General features: G+C 42.7%; 1 protein-coding gene across 5 annotated transcripts in view; it reads right to left on the bottom strand.

Moving 5' to 3' along the window:
* Positions 1–22,365, bottom strand: part of TPD52L1 (TPD52 like 1) — an 86,615-nt gene that overhangs the window by 30,637 nt on the left and 33,613 nt on the right. For all 5 annotated transcript variants that reach the window (XR_012902658.1, XM_075924103.1, XM_075924104.1 and 2 more), the window contains exons 2-3: positions 16,161–16,276; positions 9,105–9,253 (exon numbers count right to left, since the gene is read on the bottom strand). Coding sequence is in view for 4 of the 5 variants with exons in the window: in XM_075924103.1 (XP_075780218.1) it covers positions 9,105–9,253; positions 16,161–16,276 (265 nt within the window). In the remaining variant the exon portion in view is untranslated. The remainder of the gene's footprint in view (positions 1–9,104; positions 9,254–16,160; positions 16,277–22,365) is intronic.

Here is a 22,365-nt window from a genome sequence, read left to right as displayed (position 1 = left end):
ATGTCTCCAAGCTAACTTTGTCTTGTTGGCATAGGATGCAGAGTAGTGAGAAGTTGCAGCTTTAAGCAATGCTTGCTTCATTATTAGCTGTACAAGCCCACTTAGAACTCTGGATAACTGTTCAGCCAGCTTTCTACAACTGAAGTGCGTAGGGCCACAGCGTCACCGTTCTGAGCAAGCTAGAGTAAAGCTCGCAGGACAGACATACCTTGCAATGTTCTTTTGGTGCAGCCTCCCTTTTGCCTCTGAAAAATGAGCAGAGGGATCTTGACCACAAAAATCTACACATCCTGGGAGATCTGCCCGAGGCTGGAATAATGCCAACAGGCAGAACCGAACCTGGGACCTCTGGAGCTTAGTGCATGAGCCTCTATAGCTTGAACTAAAAGCCAGCTTGCTCTATAGCCTTAGCTAAGAGCCAACTCATTCTCTCTCCCTGTAAGTGGTCTAAGTTCTACCACATGGGGGAGAGTGCCACATGCAATAGGGATGGGGTCACAGTAGTACTATGCAAACAGCACTCTGCCTTGCTTATTGGGGTCCCTCCATGACAATTGAGTAAAATCACTGAATGAAAATTTGGCCTCACTGAAGGCAAAACAGTTTTACCATAGATTTCAATGGCCAAGATTTCACCTGTTGTCTGTCTGGACCTTCAGTCAGAGCAAGAAGGTGGGTGGGGGAGAGCATCCACAGGCTCAAGAAGGGGTCCTTGAGGAATTAATATTGACAGTTATATGTAGCATCGCCCAGTAGCCTGTAGTACTTAAAACTGTGTTTTGGGGAAATAATTGGCTCTAAGGCACAAACTACTTCTATCCAGTCATTCTAGCAGAGACATACACCAGAAAGAGAATATGGGTAATGCACAGAATTCTTGAGAGCCCACTGCTGTAATTAAGTTTTTTGGATTTGTTTGGTTAAAGAAATCACAGAAAGGACATGACTTGCTGTCAGCCCTATGCAGTCTTGCAGACTTCAACAGGCCTGGACAGAAGTAACAGAGCAGAATCTGATCCATGATCTGTAGTTCACACTGTGAACATAATTTTAAAAAGGGGGTCAGAGTGAATTTCTACATACAATTTATTTTCGCCTGAAATAAGTTCAAATGTGTTTGGTGATCTCAGTCATCACTGTTTGTGCTTCATCACACTATCTGGCACAACTGTCAGATACTGTTCAAGACTAACAAGAATAAAAAGGGGGAGGCAAATCATGACAGCGGTGATGCTATATAGGAATAGAAATATAGGGCCAGATATTGCCCCCTCCCACTCATGCTGAACACATGACTGCTGATTTCCACAGGACTACTTCTTAAGTAAGGCACTGTTGTGCTGTGAATAACAATGGGCAAAAAGTAGCTTACAGAAATATATGATTAGCATGTGTCTGCGCTGTGGGATCCAAGCCCAATCCAGAGCCCACCAAAGTCGGTAGGATGGACTCCTATGACTCTACGGGGCTTTGGAGCTGGGTCTATGCTTGATGGAATCAACACAATTATTCCATTATTCTTAAAAGCACATTTACTTGCAAATTTAAACAACAACATTTCTAAAAACAGTGACACATAGCTAGCAAAAACACCCACGTTTCCATGCTAATCATTACTACTGCTTGTTATTAATCCTGTGTGGGAATGCAGGATACTGCATTCTCGAAATTCCACAGCAGGATTACAATTGCCCATATATTATGGCAGACTGAGAAATTTCTGATCCTCTAGGACACATTGCTATATATTTAATGTCATACTAATAAAGCCTCCGTATATTACGCTGTTAAATTGTACAATGCAAGCAGAGCACTGTGCTCTCCTGTTTCCACACTGACTGATGGAAATCTGCACAACAAAGTAACAAGGTCTGGCTGTGCCACAATATACTCTATAATGGAGGATTATCCTCAAGTTACTGTGAGCAAAGATGACCCTGTACACATGCACTACATGCACCTGACGAAGTGGGTCTTTGCCCACGAAAGCTTATGCTCCAACACTTCAGGTAGTGTATAAGGTGCCACAGGACTCCTCGCCCCTGTACACATGAATCCTCACTAGGGTTCTGGGGAGGTATCTGTGTTCCATCTCTGGATGTGAGGATAGGAGCAAGAGGTTGCTATTGAACTCCATGGCTGCTTGCTCGGAGCCCAGCACTGAAGGCAGAGCCACCACCCACAGCACCACAGAAGGATGGCATGTTTTGGTACTAACACCCTTACTTCTGTACTGCTGTCTGCCCTCAGTCATCAACTACCATTCCATAGCCCCTCCCAACTTTGAAGGCTGTGCAAAATCAAGAGAGTGACAATACCCCAATCTCCCTTCATCTCACTTTAGAATTGCACACCCAATTTTAGTAATGCTCGTCTCCCCCTTGTGAAATCTGTATAATATCGGGTAAAAGCACACACACACACACACACACACACACACACACTTCACCATTCATGATACATTTTTCATGGCCATTAGTTTGGGAGAGCCCTAATCATAAAACAGAGAGAAACTAAGGTATGTCTTGGGAGCCATCAGACCACACTGACATAAAAGGAGCTGTTGCCAGATAATCAATAAGAAAAGTTTGGTTATAGTAATTACCCCTTTGTAAATTTACTAGTCCACTCCTGATGCTGCCCAAGACAATTCTGGAGTGATTTGCTGCTGTTACCAAAAAGACCCAGAAGGACACTGATGGGCAAAATGGCAGACAAAGTTACTTCTCATGGGAGGACTATGGTGAGGATGCCTTAGTCTTTTTGAGATATATTTCCAGTGCTTCATATGAGAGATCGATGATCATAGACATTGCAGGATACATTAACCTGACATCAGCTACAGATGATTATTTAAAATTTAATGGCTAAAACAGGGCCAGAAAAGCACTGAACCCATTAGGACTATTTCACCACATGACTTGTGTCACATGGAAAATATTAGTCCAGGGCTACTCAACTTTGGAAGCCCCCGGGGGCACAATGATACTCACAGCACATGCTAAGGGCCGCAACTTAAGTGTGGTTGAATATACATGCAAATATATATGCAAATAGCTTCTTTCACACTGATGGGTATGAATACAAAGATTAAGGCAGGACTACACAACACACAGGCCCCATTTAAGTTAGTTCTGCTGATATTAATAAAATGCAATATTTACCCAATTTTCAAGCATATGATAGCACTTTCTATCAGCAATGACAGTCCAGGAATTTAACTACTAAAACGCATATCAACAGAATACTATTATATTGACTGCTTTTTTGTTTTGGCTCCCACCCGTGGCTGCATGTTGAGCACCACGTAAATCCAAACCGCACCAACAAATGGGCTGCAGGCCGTGTGTCGAGTAGCCCTGAATTAGAGGGCGCATTTCTTCTTCTTATACTGGGAACTGCAAAACTTATTTTAAACATAAAAGAAAGAGGTGCAGCCAATCATAAGCAAAGGCCTATAATGAAGAAAAAAAATCATGTTATATAAGCCTCTTATCTTGGTAAGAAAATGTTAATTAAGAAAATAAATTTTAAAAAGCAGTGCAACTGCCTTTGTATGTTGTAAATAAAATACAATTATACTTTAACCCAAAATTACTACATTTTCTTAAAATCCACCAACATTATCCTGCTTCCAGCATCTAATTAAAAAGTGCAGTTATTCATACTTGAAAATAAATTGCACATAGCACTGTAAGCTACCAAAATGCCTGGCAGTCTCTATTCACTGCAAACCTGAGCTCAGGAAAAATGATTCCATCTGAACGCCTCCTCAACTACCACCAACATGGAATGATTGGAGTTGATTACTCATTCTTTAGGAAACTATTGGTATGTTTTATACAGGCAAGAAGGCTTGTGAAAATAAAGCCCCCCTCTTCAGACACATAGGTTATGTTAAAATCAGCCCATTGTAGAGCACCAGAGGAAAAAGAATGGACAATAAGTTAAAAAAACACAACAGGTTTGAAATAGTTCTGGCCATGATAGAAATCTTGGAAATGTAGGACTGGAAGGGAACTTTATAGTCCATCTAGTTCAGTCCCCTACACTAAGTATTATCCAGATCGTCCCTGACAGGCCATTCTAGTCTAACTGGTTCTTAAAAATTTTCAATGACAGATTTCATAAGCCCCCTAGGTAATTTATTGCAGCACTTAACCAGTATTTACAGTTAGGAAGCTTTTCCTCTAACCTAGATCTTGCTGCAATTTAAGTCCATTACTTCTTGTCCTGTCAACAGCGGTTAAGGAGAACAATTTATCACCCCCCTCTTTATAACAATCTTTTATGTACTTGAAGACTTATACCTACCCCAAGTCTTCTCCAGACTAAATAAACCCCCATTTTCTCAATCTTTCCTGAAAGTTCATGTTTTAGGCCTTTAATTCATTTTGTTGCTCTCCTCTGGTTGCTGTGGTGCCCAGAAATGGACACAAGTAAAGGAGTTAGATCAAACAGAAGGTATTTTACATTCAGGGCTGAAAGTTTTAACAGCCTTGCAACTTTTCTATTAGAAAAGCTACTTTAGCTCTGACATTTTGCAGCATTGTTGCAAATATTGAATTGCACTGGAATAAATAGGAGTTGGCCTGGAACTACAGCCAACAGGAGCTGTGATGGCACAGCTTGTATACAGGGTCAGCATACAGATCCTCCTGACCCTTCCACTAAGGAGCCACTTAAGATAAGCGCCACGCAGCCAGAGCCTGCATCCCAAACTCTTTTCACACTCCAGACCCCTCACTCCTGTTCTGATTCTAGAGCCCACATTCCCAACCAGAGACCTTATTCTACACCCTAACCTCCTGACCCAGCCCAGAGCTCTCTGCTTCACCCAAACTCCCTCCTGGAGTCCACATCCCACACTCCAAAACCCCTCTCAAAAACCTTGTTTCTGAAACTCCCACCCCAGAGTCCACATCCCCAGCCAGAGCCCTCCCCCCCATCCTGGATCCCAACCCCTACCCCAGCCCGGTCAAAGTGAGTGAGTCCTACTCCAATACAGTCAAAATTATTAAGTCCAAAGCTTAAGTGTGTTGTACCTGCCCTGGGTCTTCATTTTGTGGTAGACTGAAGACAGGTTTCACCACTGTTTCCATCATTAACTCCTTTCCCCATGCTAGACAAAGAGGCCCATGTTAGTTTTACTCAGTAGCACAAATAAAAAGCCATCTCTCCAACCTACAAACAAGCAACCCATTTTTCAAAAATACCCTCTTGGCAGACAGCAACTGAGCTAGACCATTAGAAATCCACAGTATCATTGGTTTGATTTTTAAAAGATTTACAGATAGAGACTTTTCCTGAGTTGATTTAACAACACTTCAGTGTCAATTACCATCATTTATACATTGCAAGTGGTATACCAATGCTTTGCACTTCTATAGTATCTTTAATTTATGGATCTCATCTAGTTGAGCCTCTCCACATTCTTGGAAACTAAGTAAGTATTCTTAATATCCATATTACACGCAGGTAAACTAAGGCAGAGCCACAGAGTGAGACTCAACTAAATTCAAACTGCACTCATATGAACAAACTCAGGAATCATGAAGTTAAGTATCCCCTGGTCTAACCACTAGACACAGCACTACTTCTCCTGTGACAATTTCCCAGTGTTGTCTTCAAGTCATCGTCAAGTCCAAGTCGAGTCTCAAGTCACTACAGTTCAAGTCCCAAGTTGAGTCTCAAGGCTTAATTTTAAAAATGTCAAGTCACTTTTGTACAAGCCATCAATATCGATAAACAACAATATTCACTGTTTTCACTTAACATAAATCCGAATCATACTTGCAGTACTTGCTAACTACTAGTAGTCCTGTTTAGTTTTTGACTACTTGGCTAAAATGTAACAAACTACACACGTTATGTATTTATACAAACATATTCATAGTAGCCTTGAGCTACAGCTATGTAAAACTAGGTGCACAAAATGAAATTAGAAATAAAAAAAAAAGTCTTCATTCATTAACAAAGTTAGTATTCGGTATTATATTTGAGAAATATTATCTTTTCCACCACATCATCATCCAGTCTGGCACAATGTGGGTGCATTACAATCCCTCCTTGGCTAAACATCCTTTCAACTGGTGCACTACTGGCAGGAACCATAAACACACTCATAGCAGCCTTGTGCAACAATGGAAGGCTTTCTCCATGACTTTTCCAGAAAGACATCACATCCATTCCATCATCTGCTATCTTAGCAGCTAGCTCTTGATAACACCTCAGCTCATCATCAAAATTTCCTGGCTGTGGTATGGTGGTGTTAGCTGGCCTTCGATAAACATACAGTGAGGATGCAGGTTTTGATTTAACTAGTGGGCCATCAGCATCAGAGTTTGAGACATTATCATGGCCAGTACAGCTAGAGGCAGACAAACTGTGAGGATTTGAACAAAACTGCTGAAGTTATAAAACAATTTCTGCTTTCACAGCATTAGTTTTAGCATCATCAGAACTAATTTTTTCCAGCCACCAGAAGCAAAAACGAGGGTCTAACACGGCTGCCACAAAGTACATGAAATGACTGAAAGCAAATAGTGATTTTTTGTGTCATCCAAAGGACTTGGTAATGGTATCAAATGGTATTAATGCAAATGACAATGAATGTTTTTCACTACTGCTTCTTAAAGCTGTAACCATGTTCCCCAAGTATGTTGGAATAAATTCCAAAAGGTGGTGGCATAGTCCAATTATTGATGGCACCACTGCTGAAATCATAACATGCTGTTCACCTTGTACTTTCTCTGTGGCGTCCAGAAATGGCTGGAGTAGCAACGCTAGTTCTCTTAGTTGGGAATAATCCCTCTGGCTGGGTTTTAAATTACACTGGTTTTGTTCTTCAAGCATGTGTTTCAGCTTTTCTTCATCCAGGGACAAAAAAGCATGCATTTGTCTGAGAATACTGTTCCACCTGGTGGCATTGGTTTGGGGAATACTAGCTTGAAGACCAAACCTTCTTTCAAAGGTTTCCTTGAATAGGGTACTTGTGTAAAGAAGGCTGCAGATTTTTGACACTTTTGCCTGGGCACCATAAACTTCGCCTCCTTGAAACCATCCCCGACAGCGAGTTGCAGAATATGAGCAAAGCAACTTAGTCTCTTAATTAGAGGTCCACTTGAGTTTACATGATGGATGACTGATGTAACGACTTCTGGGTTTAAGTCTTCCCATAATTCTTCATTTTCCAAAGTGTCACCTTGCATATCAATTTGCTGCTCTGATTCATGGTTGTTAAATGCTATGGTGAATGCTTTATGCATGTTCGCAGCATTGTCTGTTATAACAGATCTAATTTTATCCTCGATTTTATAAGAATCACATATGTTCTCAAACACTTCTGCAATGTTCTCACCAGAATGCTGGCCAAGGAACCTTTCACACGACAACAGTTTTGTCATGAGTGCATGCCTTATCATCATATGGGCTGTTACTCCCAAAAGCCTCTCATTCTTCTATCTCACCAGATGTCGAGCATCAATGCAATTGTGTCTGCCTCAGAAAGAAGTGCTTTCACGTTATGGTACAAGTTGTCCAGTTCTGTCATAACCGAATACAGACTTATTTCTCGTGACTGGGGATCCAACACATGACCAAGTCGCCTGAACTGCGGTTTTTCTGCTGTTGAAAGTGGTAGTGAGCAACCGATTATCAGGTCCCTAATTAAAGGACTATTCTTCTTGGTTTGGGATAATTTATTCCATAAACACCTTGGCTACGTCTACACTGGCCCCTTTTCCGGAAGGGGCATGTAAATTTCACCAGTCGTCGTAGGGAAATCCGCGGGGGATTTAAATATCCCCCGCGGCATTTAAATAAAAATGTCCGCCGCTTTTTTCCGGCTTTTAAAAAAGCCGGAAAAGAGCATCTACACTGGCCCCGATCCTCCGGAAAAAGTGCCCTTTTCCGGAGGGTCTTATTCCTACTTCAAAAATGGCGTATTAATGTAAAATTTCATAGACATACACATACAATCAATACGATTTTCACATTGTCATATATCCATGTAAAATCAGAAATTGCGCCTAGATGCGTTCAAAATAAAAAACAACGAAACACATTCACCATGTATTGCATCGTTTCGAAAGAAAAGTAGCCCTCAACAATGTAGCATATTGTTGACAAGTAAACACGATATTTTTATCAATTTTTTTACAAATCTGAAATCTCCCATCTTCATGCATATGATAATTGTTTACTTGGCTGAAGTACTTCGGGTTGCCAGGTGTCCGGTATTCTACTGGACAGTATGGTATTTTCTGATTTTTCTGGCTGCGCACCGGACAGAAGCCTGGCGTGGGCAGGGGGAGTGGCTGGAAGGCAGGGCCATGATCAGCGCTAGGACCCTGTGACTGTGCAGAAGCCTGTTGGGGGCGGGGGGAGCGGCTGGGAGTCCCAGCCACTCCCCTTGTCCCCACCAGGCTTCTGACACGCCTAGAGCGGCGACCGTGGCTCCACCTCCCCGCCTGGGAGTCCCAGCTGGGAGGCAGGGCTGCTATCGCCACTCTGGGCACGTCTGAACAGCGGCATTTTCTGACAATTTTTTCACCAAGTCGATTTAACAAAATTAGCAAGTCTCAAGTCAAGTTTCAAGTCACAAACAATAAACCGAAGTTGAGTCTCAAGTCAAGTCACCTAGGTGACTTAAGTCAGACTCTAGTTCAAGTCGTGGAACTCAAGTCAACAACTCTGCAATTTCCTGCTTTCAATTATTGAAGTAGATTATGAAAAATGGTAGAAAATTCCCATATGGAGTCATAGATATGTTTCTTGTTGCTGCTGCTATTTTGGTACAAAGAACTCCCCCTCCCCAAGAAGTAGGAAAACAAACAATGTCATCAGATCAGAGATATTCTACCCCCAATCTGGGGTTAGTGAGATATGGGTAACATTTGGAGAGGTACAGTAGAATTGTAGGTTGTTGCTGCTTCTGCAGGAATTTTTTTAAACCACTTTAGTGTTTTGAGGAACTTACCATGCTAGTTCCTGCACCGTGTTCAAGTTTGGCCACATATTTCAGCAGATAAAGGCCTAAAAGATGAAGTACACAATATGCTACGCCACAGAGAAGAATGAATTGTTAAGGGTTTCATACTCACGCAGAAGTAGTCTGCATGTCGTGCCAGCTTTTGCTAAAATTCTGTTTCAGCTCATTCATCAGGCTGATACCAAGCTTTTGTTTTAGTTCTGCCAGGTGCTTCTCTTTGGCTACTAACACTTGCCGTAAAGTTGAAATTTCATCTTCTAGCTGAATAGAAAAAAAAAAAAGTTAGCTCATCATGGAAGTATAAATCAATACCACATGCTCAGAATTAGAAGCTGTACGAAGGTTCATGTGCATCTGTATTTGACAGAGGCGTATGGGGTGGGTGTGTCTGTGTGGAGGGAGGAGAGATTCCTTGGGAAGCTGCTCAAACCACCACATCCATTAGTAGAATTCTTTTCAAAATTCACGTCTCTTTAAATATATGACCCCTCTCCCCCCTCCACACACACCTAGCAAGGAGGGGAATTCTCTCACCATCAGGAAAAAACACACAGCAACTACTGTTTGGGGCATCAGGAATCTTTCAATGAAGTCACTTGATTTACACAGAAAATGGGAGTGGTAAGAGCCAGAGTAGACCATGTAACACAGACAACTTCCTTTGAATGCATGAGATTTACATTTCCTATTTACAGCTTCAGCTTAACATAGGTTACAGCCCACCTGCCTTGGATCATATAAAAACATTCATAGCAAGCCTGTCCCAGCCCCCACTAGGGATGTTGGATATAGTATAACTGAATAGTCATGTAACCACATGAAATCTTAGAGGTTACACAACCATTCAGTGTGCTCCTGGCCCCATTCCTGGGAAGCCCCCTGCTACCTCACACTTCTGCTTCTGTATCAGAGGCAGCAGCTCAGGATGGCAGGCAGAGACAGTCTGCAAGGGGAGCCAGTTGAAAAACCAGCTCGCCATGCAGACTGCTACTTGCTGCCCTGTGCTACTGCTTCTGATACTGAGGGAGCAGCATGGGGTAGCAGCAGCACCTGTCAGTGTGGGGTCCAATTCCATTGACTACTCGATTAATCGATAAGGGGGCACTCACTATCCCACTGTTCCTCTCCCTTTGAAATATACAAGAGCCGCCCACGGGGTGCCCTCTGCCTCTCTTCCTTTGAAACGCATAAGAGCCACCTGTGGCTCTTGTACATTTCAAAGGCAGAGGCACAGAGGGGAACCCTTGCCTGTGAGGACTGCTTTGTTCCAGCTGCCTCTCGCCCTTTGAAATGTGTAAGAGCCACCCATGGCTCTTACGCATTTCAAAGGGCGAGAGGCAGCTGGAACAAAGCAGTCCTCACCAGCAAGAGTTCCCCTCTGTGCCTCTTCCTTTGAAATGTATGAGAGCTGCAGGCAGCTCTCATACTTTCCAAAAGGAGAGGAGCAGCAGTGGGACCGGCATGAGACCATGCCTTTTCCATGCTGCCCCCTGCGGAGCCAGTGCTGGGAGGAGGGGAAAGAGAACCGGCTTTTAAGCTTGCTCCCCCAGCACCAGCTCGTGCTCCCCCCTTTGCGGCCTCTATCAGAGAGAGGTAGCAAGGTAGGTGGGGGGAAGAGCGACTAGTCAAGCTCCTATTTGACTACCCGCTTACATCTCTAGGTTATCGTAAGGTTATCTATCTGATGACAACCCTACTGCCCCCCCTCCCCCCCGACACACACACTGTAGGTTTCAAATAAAGAGCACCGTTTAAAAAGAACTGCTGTGCTTTTCTGTGTGACTTTTAATCTCTGTTGCTGTTTCACATGGTGTGAAATAATTAAAACAGATTTTTACAAAGCACTAGAAGCTACCAATGGTTGCCTAGTACAGAGACCACACCGTTATAGTGTAGATACAAGGACTGTTATTGGACCTGGCCCCTGTCTGGACTAGGGACATTAATATGCATTTAAGTAACCATGGAAATGCTGGTAGCAGCTCTGGTGGCAGGCTCCTTTCTCTGGGGGCTGGTGCACCTGGGGAGATGGCTTTTAACCTACTCTTTGTACTCTGACAAACTTCTTTTCGATTTTTCAGTCTTTGTTTTATACAAAAATAATGCTGTTCACTAGCATATTAATAGGACATTTGATTAAGGAGAGGACAACTAGAAACCGTTTCAGCCACTAGTTTACCATTTACTCAGACTTATGCTGAGAGTCAGCATCAGGATTAAAAATCTCTACCAGGCAAGCCTCACAGTCTAAGCAGAAGTAGCCCCCTGTAATAATGAATCTGCAGGAGTCATTGGGGGGGGGAGGGGGGAATGTAATTATCATTCTTGACATCACAATTAGAATTTCCATTAAAGTGATTTTATTTTTTTCCCTGCATATCCAATAAATAGATGTCCAAGTGGAAAGCTGGCCACCCTACAATGTCTGAAAACTGAACCGTTGCCTGCCTCTTCCCACAAAGCTGAACTCATGCTCTGCCTCTTCTCTCAAGCCCCATACTCCATTCACCCTTCTCCCGCCTACCCCACCGTTCTCCCACCTCAACTCCAGAATGAGCAGCCCCAAGGGATTTGCCAGCCCCTCAGCTCCAGCAAGCTGCCTGGGAGTGCAGATCAGAAGAGTGCTATAGGAGCAGCCAGGCAGCCCCCTGGAAAGATAGGGTGTGGCCCTCCTGCACTACAGCCCCCTCTGCACTGTGTGCCCAGCAGTCCCCTTTCCTGCCTGCCTGAGCCCTCTCTACCCCAGAGCTGCCTGAGCGCGCAGCCAGAGGGAGCGTGCAGCCAGGGGAAGCGCCAGCTGGCAGGGCAGCACAATTCCTTCCCCTTTGGGGAATGGTCCATTCCTGCTTGTACAGGGAGATCTTGGTGAACTAGTTAAATGCCTGGACCGCTGCTGAAAACTGGAATATCGTACTTATGGCCAAACCAGCTAAATCAATAGATCTTAGTAAGCCACTACAATGGCTTAGTATAACTAAGCAAGCAAGCTTGACTGATATTTTATGGTGATGATGACTAGGGTTCCAGGGGAGCCAAATGAGGTCACTTAATTGGGGCCAAACTGAAAAGAATAGGGCAGACAATCCCCAAAGCTGGTGGATATTCCAATACTTACTAAGCCAGCACAAAACAGCTTCTATAATAGCTTCTGGGTAGCTACTAAGGTAACACCTCAGTTCTCTTAAAGCAACCCAGCCTTAGGCCTCCACTCAGATACCTAACTTAAATAGAATGAGGATCACAAAAGAAAGTTCTTGCAATCCTGAAGAATCCAGATACATTACCTCCTCGGTCATGGATATTTCAGTTCTTTAAAACAAAAAAAAACACCAAAAAAAAACCATGCTTATAAACACATTAAAATGTATTTTAATAGAAAAAAAAGGAGTATTGGTTAAAAGGTACATACAGACACAAGTACACCTGTGAGATCAGATTCACAGTATAAATTGTGAGCTTTGTGGTTGCAAAGAACTCTTACAAAATTAGCACGTAGGCTATAGTCCAAAGCTCATATTTCAGAATGAGCCCAAGAAGGCTTGACGATCTCAAATCTTGTGACTCAAAACTCTGAAAAAGGGACTGAATGACCCACCCAAGCTGTAGATGTATTTCAGACAGATCTTTAAGCCAGCAAACTCACTAGTATTGCTAGGAACATGACAGACTTTGAAGTCTTCTGTATGTGTGTGACGGCTTTATCATTTAACATTTTTCTTGTTCTTTTTTCTTTATAGTAAACCTTTAGTTTTATAGACACTAAAGGATTGGCTAGAAGTATGATATTTGGTGTAAGAACCAAACCTATAATTACCTGGTAATGTGGCTGACCCTTTGGAATCAGAAGAACATTTTGTATACGTAAGCAGAGTTTTTAAAATAATGTCACTATACTTGGACCTACATGCAGACTGGGAGCCACAGAACTGGAATGCAGTAAGGGGGCCCTGTAATTTTTCTTTTGCTTCTTTTTTCACCACTAGAAGGAAAGGGGGAGGAATCAGAAGCAGTTTGTGACTGGTTGGGAAGTTTAGCTTCAGTGTTGCCCATCAGTTCGAGGACTATCTGCTCTCCTCTTTGCAGCCTGCCCTCGCTTTGGCAATTTCAGTGAGGGCTGCCCCCACACTCTGTGTTACAGTTTCACCAAATCAAATAAATAATGGAAGAAAATATGGGGTAGTTAGACTCTTCAGGAACACATCATAGAGTCCCCATCAGCCGCTGAAAGTTGGGCCAATTGAACGGCTATCATCGTTCTATTCAAGACTACTCCAGACTTCAGTAATTACGAATTTTGGCGACATTTTACTAACCTGATGCAGCTGTACATAAGTGCTTGAGACTAAATAAAGTAGAGCTTCAAGTAAAAGCACTCATGGCATACTGTTTGTGCCAGCCACCTATCAAACAGACAGAGCTCCATTGATTTAATTCCTGCAACTGTCTCACCAAGAGCTTTAGGGTTTTAGAACCACAGTAGCACACTGGAAGCTCCCTACCCTAAGGTGCTTTAAAAAAAAAAAAAATCTATTCCAGAATACTTAATTTTAATTGAATTATAGACTTAATCTCCTCAAATTCTCAGATTTTCCTGACTTTTTTCTAAATGCAAGTGTTTTCCCTTTGAACATAATTACATGCCACTAGAATGCCATAAGCAATTTAAAGCAGTCTTATAAGGCCAGCTGGCCTAGATACTGTAGTTGTAGTGAGTTCAGAACTTTCAATTTGTCTTTGTAAATTTGAATTAATGGTCTCATCCAATGTGGTGAGTGCTGAGTGCCCTAAATTTCCACTGACATCAATGAGAGTGAAGGGTGCTTAGAATCTCACAGGAGGAGACCCTTACGGAATTCACCACTCTGTCCCGCTCCTGCTTTTAGTCTGCCAGAAAAGCAATGAATTCAAGAGCTATCATGTGGACTGGCACACATTTTCTTTAAACATGAAATAACTCCTACCTCATCTGCATGGCCCGAGCCAGATATATACATATAATTAGTAGCCATACTTAAGCATCCCTCCTATTATTCACAGGTGTACAAATTCACTCAAGAAGCAACATGTCACATGCATTTCAGAGACATTAGGTCTTTTCATATCCATAAAAACCCAATGGGACAGAAACAATCAACAGGCTTTTTACTCTCCCTGAAATTCATGTACCAGCATATAGAAGGAATCAAACAGAAGTCTGAGTAGCTCGGTTCAAAAACCAGATAAGGTCATGGAAGAGATGGCAATCAAGGGCTATTAGCCAAAATGGTAAGGAATGGAACCCTATGCTCTGCGTGTTTCTAAACTGCTGACTGCCAGAAGCGGGGCCAGGAGGATGGCAAGGTATTGTATTGTTTGTTCCCTCTGAAGCATGTGGCACAGGCTACTCTCAAAAGACAGGATATTGGGTTAAAGGAATCACTGGGCTAACCCTGTATAGCTATTCTTATAACTGTAATACTTTTACTGTATAGTGGAGGGGGAAAAAAAAAGGAAAAAAAGAGAACTCTTCTAATTCAGAGGATTGATCTAATCCAGAGGATAACAAGTCTTGCATCATTTTCCAAAAGCAACCAGTACCAGATGTTCCAGAGGATGGTACAATTACAAAAGAACCTTTCTATGACTGACAATTGTTAGTGTCCTTTCATGCCCTACAGTTTTGAAGGATTTTGTCCCTCCCAAAACATTTGGCTTATTAAAAACTTTAGAACTGTTACTTTTATTAGTTTTGAATTGCCCATCTTGTAGTTTCACTGAATCCATTTCTTACGGTTTTCTGATTTTAGTGAAAATGTGAACAGAAATTCCCAATCTACTTTCTCTTTGCCCTTCCTTATTGTGAATACTTCTCTCAGTCCCTCTTCTTATTTGTCTCTTCTCTAAAGCAAACAATCCCAATTATTTCAGTCTTGCTCCATATAAAGGTTTTCCACATTTCTAATTGGTTTGGCCCTGAATATCATCTATTTCTTCCGTATCATACAGCAGATATTGTGAAAGGCTGCACTCAGACTGGACTTAAGCTTGATGTTGATTCTCTTCCTAACTTCACCAAAACTAAATCAATAATGCCATGTAATTTCATCTAGTTCAGTCTCTTCCCAACTTCCTTCACTCATTTGGAGATTTTTTTTTTTTTTGGCTGGAGGGAGGAGAATTCTCTTCACTGTACTGTAAGAAGTTCTGTTATCAGGACATTGCAATCTAAGAATCCTGTAAGCAGTTCTTTTCAGTAAGCATGCCACAGGGTGGATGGTTTTTCCAAAGACAGATCTCATCCCATTGGTGACACTGCTGATTTGCCTCCACAGTGGAAAGAATGAATCAAGTCACACGACAGATAGTTTTTACAGGCAGTCATTGACTAACCCAGGTCTCTGTGGGGGTAGAAAAACAGAAGCCTGTGAACAGCCAAAGTGGGGCAATGTAGAGTAGAGTGGCAGGAAGAGCAACTCTCTGGCAGTAGTAGCTAGGTATAAAGACCTAACTGATAGTTTTGCTTTCCATTTGGGGAGTGACAAAGGAGGAAGGCCAGGCCAGGCCTTAGGTCTTTCTGTGTGACTAAAGAGCCAAAACCTCAGGAAGGAGGATTTGGGTCTAGATTTAAAGGCGTAGGTAGATGGAAGACCGTCATTGTTTGTTTTGGAATTTTGTTTTAACGCATCATAACCCAAGAAGAGTGGTTGTTACTGGACTTGTGAAAGCCTTTTGTGCATGAGGAATTGTGTACTGAGGGGCCAGGAAGTGGGAAAACTGAGGTTGGGAGCCACAAGAGCCAATCCCAAGCCACAAGGAGGCTCTCAGGAAGTATTTGACGCTGTTACGAAAGGTTATGGCACAAATGCGTACTCTTCAAAGAACATGAAGCTATAATTTTTTTCGGGGGGCTTTCATTCATCATCTGTGCTGCAAATTTAAAACTAATGACAAGACTCTTGTTTGTTAAAACAGCACAACCATTAATTCTACCTCTGTCATCAACAGGTAATAGACGATTTACCTTCCAAAAATAATCTGACAGAATCAATCACCCTGCATTATTCTAGTCTAGAATAATTAAATAAAGAAAATATAATGTACTTGTGATATCTGCACTTCATCCTGCTACTAACAACTTCCAAATTGAGAAGGTAGAAATATTAATATGCAGAGGATCAAAAACCATTACCTTGGCTAACTCAATCTTTAACTCTTCTTTCTCTTCTTCAGAAATAATGCTGGTGAAATCAACATCAACAACCGTTTCTTCATCCGTCTCGTGCAACGGCTGTGTTTCCAATAGACCTTTGAAAATAAGCAAGTAATAATCAATACTCTTACAATACATTTCACTGAGCACGAATAAGGGGAGGGGCGGGGGAGAGAAGAGGCAGACATCTGTATGAAACCTAAATAATGGTCTAGTATTTGCTACATGCATTAGAGCAGTGGTTTTCAAAGTTGGATTGCAGGCCCGCCCAGGCCATGCCCACTTCCCACGGCTCCCCTTTGTTGGATATAGCAAACCACAGCCTAAGGGAGCTGCAAGGCTCCGTGGCTATGGACACTTTGATAAACAAAGGGTTGCAGGCCTGCCAGAGACTTACCCAAGTGGGCCCATGACCGAACTTTGAAAACCACTGCATCACAGTTATCCAGGTCTTTTTAATATAGCCCATTTGGATTCCTCTTCTTTTTACTTTTGCAAACCCATTGCAAAGGGTAGATAATCATAGAAATGCAGGGCTGGAAAGGACGTCAAGGGATCATCCAGTCCATCTCCCTGCCTCAGGCAAGATTAAGTATACGTAGGACATCCTGGAGTGGTGTTTGTCTATCATATTCTTAAAAACCTTTAATGGTGGGGATTCTACTTCTTTGCTGCTGCTCTGGTGCTTAACTATCCTTATAGCTAGAATGCTTTTCCTAAGATCTAACTGTGATGACGGGAGCTGGATGGATGCATTACCTAGTGGTTACGGTAATTTTTTTCCCCCATGGAGAGGAGAGTGGGTAGGGGAGTCGAGGCTCTCCCACTCCACGGGACAATGGCCCCAGACTCTGGGTGACTCTTCAAAGGCCAAGTACCCTAAGCACCTTACAGCTGTTATTTTTGGGACACTTCCCATTTTCCATCTTATAGTCCTAGTTTTTCAGTCTGTAGCAGAACTGTGGGCAAAAAGAGTACTGACTGTCTTTAGTCTGTGTGCTAGGTTCCTCTTTTCCCTGAGGAGCTTCTGCAGCATCCCTTCTCAGGATCACCCAGGACACGTTCACCTCTCTGCTTTGTCAGAATCATTCTGAGCTGTCAGGCTTCCTTTTAAGCTTCATTCCCATCTGGTATATGGTCTGCAGATGTAAAAATTGCTCTTTAACATCTTCAGTCCCAGTGTGAGATTCACATACCCCATCACACCAGCCTAGATCTCCCTTGATGTAAACTAAGCGTATCACTTCCTGCACTGCCCTTGATGGTCATGAAGAACAACAGTATTTTGTTTTATTGTTTTTGAATAATATATGGATGTGAAAGCACCAACAAGATCAAGAAATCAAACATCACTGGACACCACACACAACACTAGTGCATCATGGAACAATGTAGGGGAAAAAAAGTGAAAAATCCAGCCTTTTCTTCAACGTAAAACAATTAATCAGTTAATAAAATATGGGTCATTGCTGTGTGATGTCAACCACATGGATGACAACAACACTGCTGGTCAATATAGTGCTATGTTTTACAGTAGTTCAAATATGCTTTGAAAATATAAAAAAGTTGTTGGGTATGTCTACACTTGCACCCTCGTTCATTTTTGAGGGGTAACATTAGTTCGAACCAAGGGGTTTGGCTCGAACTAACGCGTTCCGGCGCGCACTTTCACTTTCGAAACTGCTGTTGAGTGGAGAAACGCACCAGCGAGATCATGCTAATAAGTGTGAGATATTTAAATCCCCACTTCATTAGCAATTTCGGTCGCCTACATTTGCATCCCTAGTTCGAACGAGGGTGCAAGTGTAGACGTACCCTTAGAGATGTAGCAGAGCCTCTCCGATTAACTGAGTAATGCTACTATGGAAGAAGAGTACCCCAGGGTTTAACTTCACTGTTGAAAAGGTGCATTTTTTTAAATCATCTGACTTATGCACATGCGCTATCCCAAGTTTTTTTTGTTTTTGTTTTTTTTTGTTTGTTTTTAAAAACAAGTGAAAACAAAGCATTTTACTTTTACTAGGAGGTAAAATTACTACGCTTACTCCTATATCAGCCAAAAGCTATTAGGGATGGGGGTGAAGCAGTAGATGTGATACTAAAAGATAAGGCTTTTGAAAGTCTCACATGATATTTCAAAAAAACCTAGAGAAATATGGTTTAGATGAAATTAACATGGGGGGTGGGAAGAGGAGGGAGAGTTGTACAACCTATTGAAAGGCCATACTGAAAGAGCAGATATCAATGATTCAGTCACATTGACGTGTCCTTTCAAGTGGAGTTTCACAGGGGATCAGATTCAATATTTTCATTAATGACTGGGGTAAAATGGATTGAAGTGTGCGCTTCTAAAATATGCACGACACCAAGTTGGGAAGGATAGCCAGTACTTTGGAGGACACAATTAGAATTCTAGACAACCTTGATTAAATTGGTCTGAAATTAACCGTTCAATAGAAAACTTCTACACTTAGGAAATGAAAATATAAAATGCACATCTCCGAAAAGGGGAATAATTGGCTAAAAGGTAGTAATACTGAAAAGGATCTGGTGATTATAGTGGATCACAAATTGAATATGAGTTAATGATGTGATGCAATTGCAAAAAAGGCTAATATCCAGGGGTGCATGAAGAGGAGAGTTATACAGACTATACTAAACGCAATTGTTCCTTCTAGCCATATATTTCTATGTTTCTAGATCCTTATCTGAGATTTACCTGGTGGTGAAATTGAAGTGCCTTGTGTTTGCTGTGTCATTACCTCAAGAGAGCTCACATGCATTATCTGAGGTAAACATCACTACTTTAAGAGGTGATGCTATATGAAGGTTTCAGAAAGTTGGTAAGTCCAAAATACAAGCAATAGGTAAGGGAGTGGAACAGTCCAGAAGTTTGGAGTGTACTTGTGACTTTTCTTGATAGTTTAGTTCACTGTGCTGTCACACTTAGGCCCTGATCTTACAAATGCTTAATCCCATTGAAACTAATGACAGTACTTGTATTTAAGCACATGCTTCACTGTTTTCAGGATCAGGGTCATGATTGGTCTTCTATGCTTGGATGCTCTGGAGATCATCAGTATCATGTTTTATTTGAAAAGCACCGACAGAAAGGAAACAGGAAATAGCATCTAGTGACTGTCAAGAGGAATCTGGTGGGTCAAATAAATGATGGATGCTTCCTATTCTTGGTTGCAAGGAGAGAGCAGAACTTAGCCGTATTTCTCCCCCTTCCTCTCCCCGGCCTCTTTTCTTCCCCTGTGGATTGACTAGGGAGCCTGACTCATGGTGTTGTGCTGTATAGAAAAGTTTAACAAATCCAATTCTTACAATTTTACACTGCAGACCACAGGGTTCTGAATACTAAGAGTGAACTGGACCATAATATTACTAACTTCACTCTGATGCTGCTTGGGAAAGCAATGGGTTGCAACAGAGGCACTGAACTGTCTAGTGGCACTCTCCAGAACAAATCACTGTTGATTTATGTTTGGAAGCTTACTTGGCAGCCACATGGGTCAGAAACTTAAAAATAAAAAGCTTGAATTGTGCAGAAATTGATAGTTTAGCTACCACATCATACCAAGTTCTCTCAGAAAAGCTAGATACGTGGGTGTTTTAAATTGACCAAAACAAACAAACGATTTAACAGAAACTGTACAAGTAAATAATTTTCAAGTGCTTATTAGCCAGAAGACCCAATTGTTGTTTCCAATCTACTCTTGAGTTTAAGATTTTGTTAACCACTTTTTTATAGTTCCAGTCCCTGCTACAAAAATGAAATAAATTACAGGCTCCAGCTTAAAAAAAAAGTTAAGGATTGTGTTTTGTCCTTCCAAAGTCCATCATCCACCTGTATGTCAAAACCTCCACCTCTGTAAATTTCTACATTAGACTGACGCTTCAATAAATATGATTTCCTTGTAATCCACAATCACCTGCATCCAGTGTAACTTCTGTCCAGAAAAAACAAAACAAACAAACCACACAACCTCAGGGTCAGTTATAGCCTACATAAATGCTTTACAATGTACATCACTCAGCTGCTACACAGACAAGCGTTATGGCGAAGCAGAACTCAGCACAGCTTAAGGAGGATAAAATAACTCGAGCGCCTGGTAAATGATTGAGATACAGCATCAGGAGGCAAATGATAAAAGAAGGTAAAAGAAGGATGGAGAGATCTGACCTAGTGTTTGAAATTCCATTTAATGTTGGGCAAGATTTTCCCGGCTCATGCTCTAGAGGCAGAATGTCACAGATTATATTAATGTAGTTGTGATGTTTTAGATGCTACTTGTAATTAATAGAACTGGGACCATTGGCTGTTGGTAGTCTGGAAGCACAGAAGACAGGAAGGCGGGGGGAGAAGATTAGCTGGGACTGAGAGCTACAGAGGGGAGCAGCAGCAGCCTTGTAAAGAGGTTTCACTTTTGGTAAATAAAGTCCTGTTGAAGTTTGTTAGTACCTTGCTTGCATGATACAACATTCTGGTGACAAGGATAGATCTTCTGCCTCTGAACCCACCTGCACCCTTTCTGCAAAGCCCAGGTGAGCCTCCAATTGCTTTTACTGCCTGGATTCATATGTTTGAGACTTATCTGCTTGCAATCAGTGCTACAGAGATTTCTGAAGTAAGGAAGCGTGCTCTGCTAATCCACTGCCTTGGAGCAGAAGGGCAGCGTATATTTTACACTTTCCCCCTTACAGATGATAAATATGAGACTGCACTCACTGCATTAAATAACTTTTTTGTGCCAAAAGTGAATGTAATAGCTAATTGCTACAGATTTAGCCAGCATGAGCAGAAACCAGGGGAGACTACAATGCAGTATATTGCTTCTCTGAGGAGTCTAAGTGTAATTTGTGACTTTGGGAATATGGCAGACGACATTATTAGAGACCAGCTGATTGAGAAAACAACCATGCTTTGTGTAAGAAGAACACATGCTTCTAGGACCACAGCTCACACTGGAAAAAGCAATAACCATTGCTACCCAGATTGAGTCAGCTATAGCAGAAGCCTAATGAGCATGGATACAGGAGGCCCAATCCAGGCTATGACTCCTTTGCAGAAAAGTCCACTATCACTGCAGACAAACAATTAGAAGGAGAAAGCTAATGAAAAACTACAGAATCAGCAAATTCAAAGCACAGCAAAAGCATGCTTCCGCTGTGGATCCCCACAACACCTCGCAAGCTACACAAAATGTCTTGCAAAAGTAGCTCAGTGCAATCACTGCGAAAAGATTGAGCATGTTTCTACAGCAGTGGCCCCCAACATGGCGCCCACCGGGCCATGGCACCTGCCGGGCCCGGGTGAGTGGCACATGGGCGGTGCCAACCCCTTGGCGCATGAGCGGCGCCGGCCCCAGGTGTGCAGCACATGGTCAGTGCCGGCCCCGGGCACGCAGCGGTTAGGCGGCCCTATCTCCAGGTGCGCAGCGTGACGGCTGTGCTGGCCCCGGGCGCGCAGCGTACAGGCGGCCCCGCCACCAGGTGCACGGGCGCTGCTGGTGCCTGGGCGCCTGGCATTGGCCGTGGCAGCCCTGTCCCCAGGAGCATGGGACATGGGCTGTTCCGGCCCCGGGAACGCGGAGTATGGGCGGCCCCACCCCGGGGTGTGCAGCACAGTTGTGATGCCAGCCCCGGGAGTGTGGCGCATGGGTGGCACCAGCTCCGGGCAGGCAACATATGGGTGACCCCGCCCCCGGGCATGTGCGACCCCGCCCCCGGGTGTCCGGCAGCCCCAAAAGGTTGAGGACCACTGTTCTACAGTATGCCAAACAGTCCAATCAACAGGTGCATGCAGTTACAACACCAGATGTTACTGTGCTGAGTGTGGACAAAAATCACTACTGCACATATTCCAGGACAGATAAGGTGCATTGTAAGTGTTTCTGCCACATCTTCTGGCAAATCACATCCTATTTAGCTAATGTTGGACACTGGCTCAGCAGTATCTAGTCCACCTGATTCCATCTATTTGCATTACTTTAAGGATATGCCTCTTACAGAACCCAAACTTCACTTGGGCTCTGTCTACACTCATGGCATCTTGCACCAGAGATATGCAAATGAGGCTAAGCGTGGAATATCGCCGAGCCTTATTTGCATACCTAATGAGCCACCATTTTTTTCAGAAGAGGCTCTTGCGCAAGAAGGAGTGTCTACACTGCCCCTT

This window comes from Pelodiscus sinensis, chromosome 3, assembly GCF_049634645.1.
Source record: "Pelodiscus sinensis isolate JC-2024 chromosome 3, ASM4963464v1, whole genome shotgun sequence".
Taxonomy (NCBI): domain Eukaryota; kingdom Metazoa; phylum Chordata; order Testudines; family Trionychidae; genus Pelodiscus; species Pelodiscus sinensis.
The sequence above is the reverse complement of the archived record's forward strand: the minus strand, read 5'-3'. Positions and strand labels throughout refer to the sequence as shown.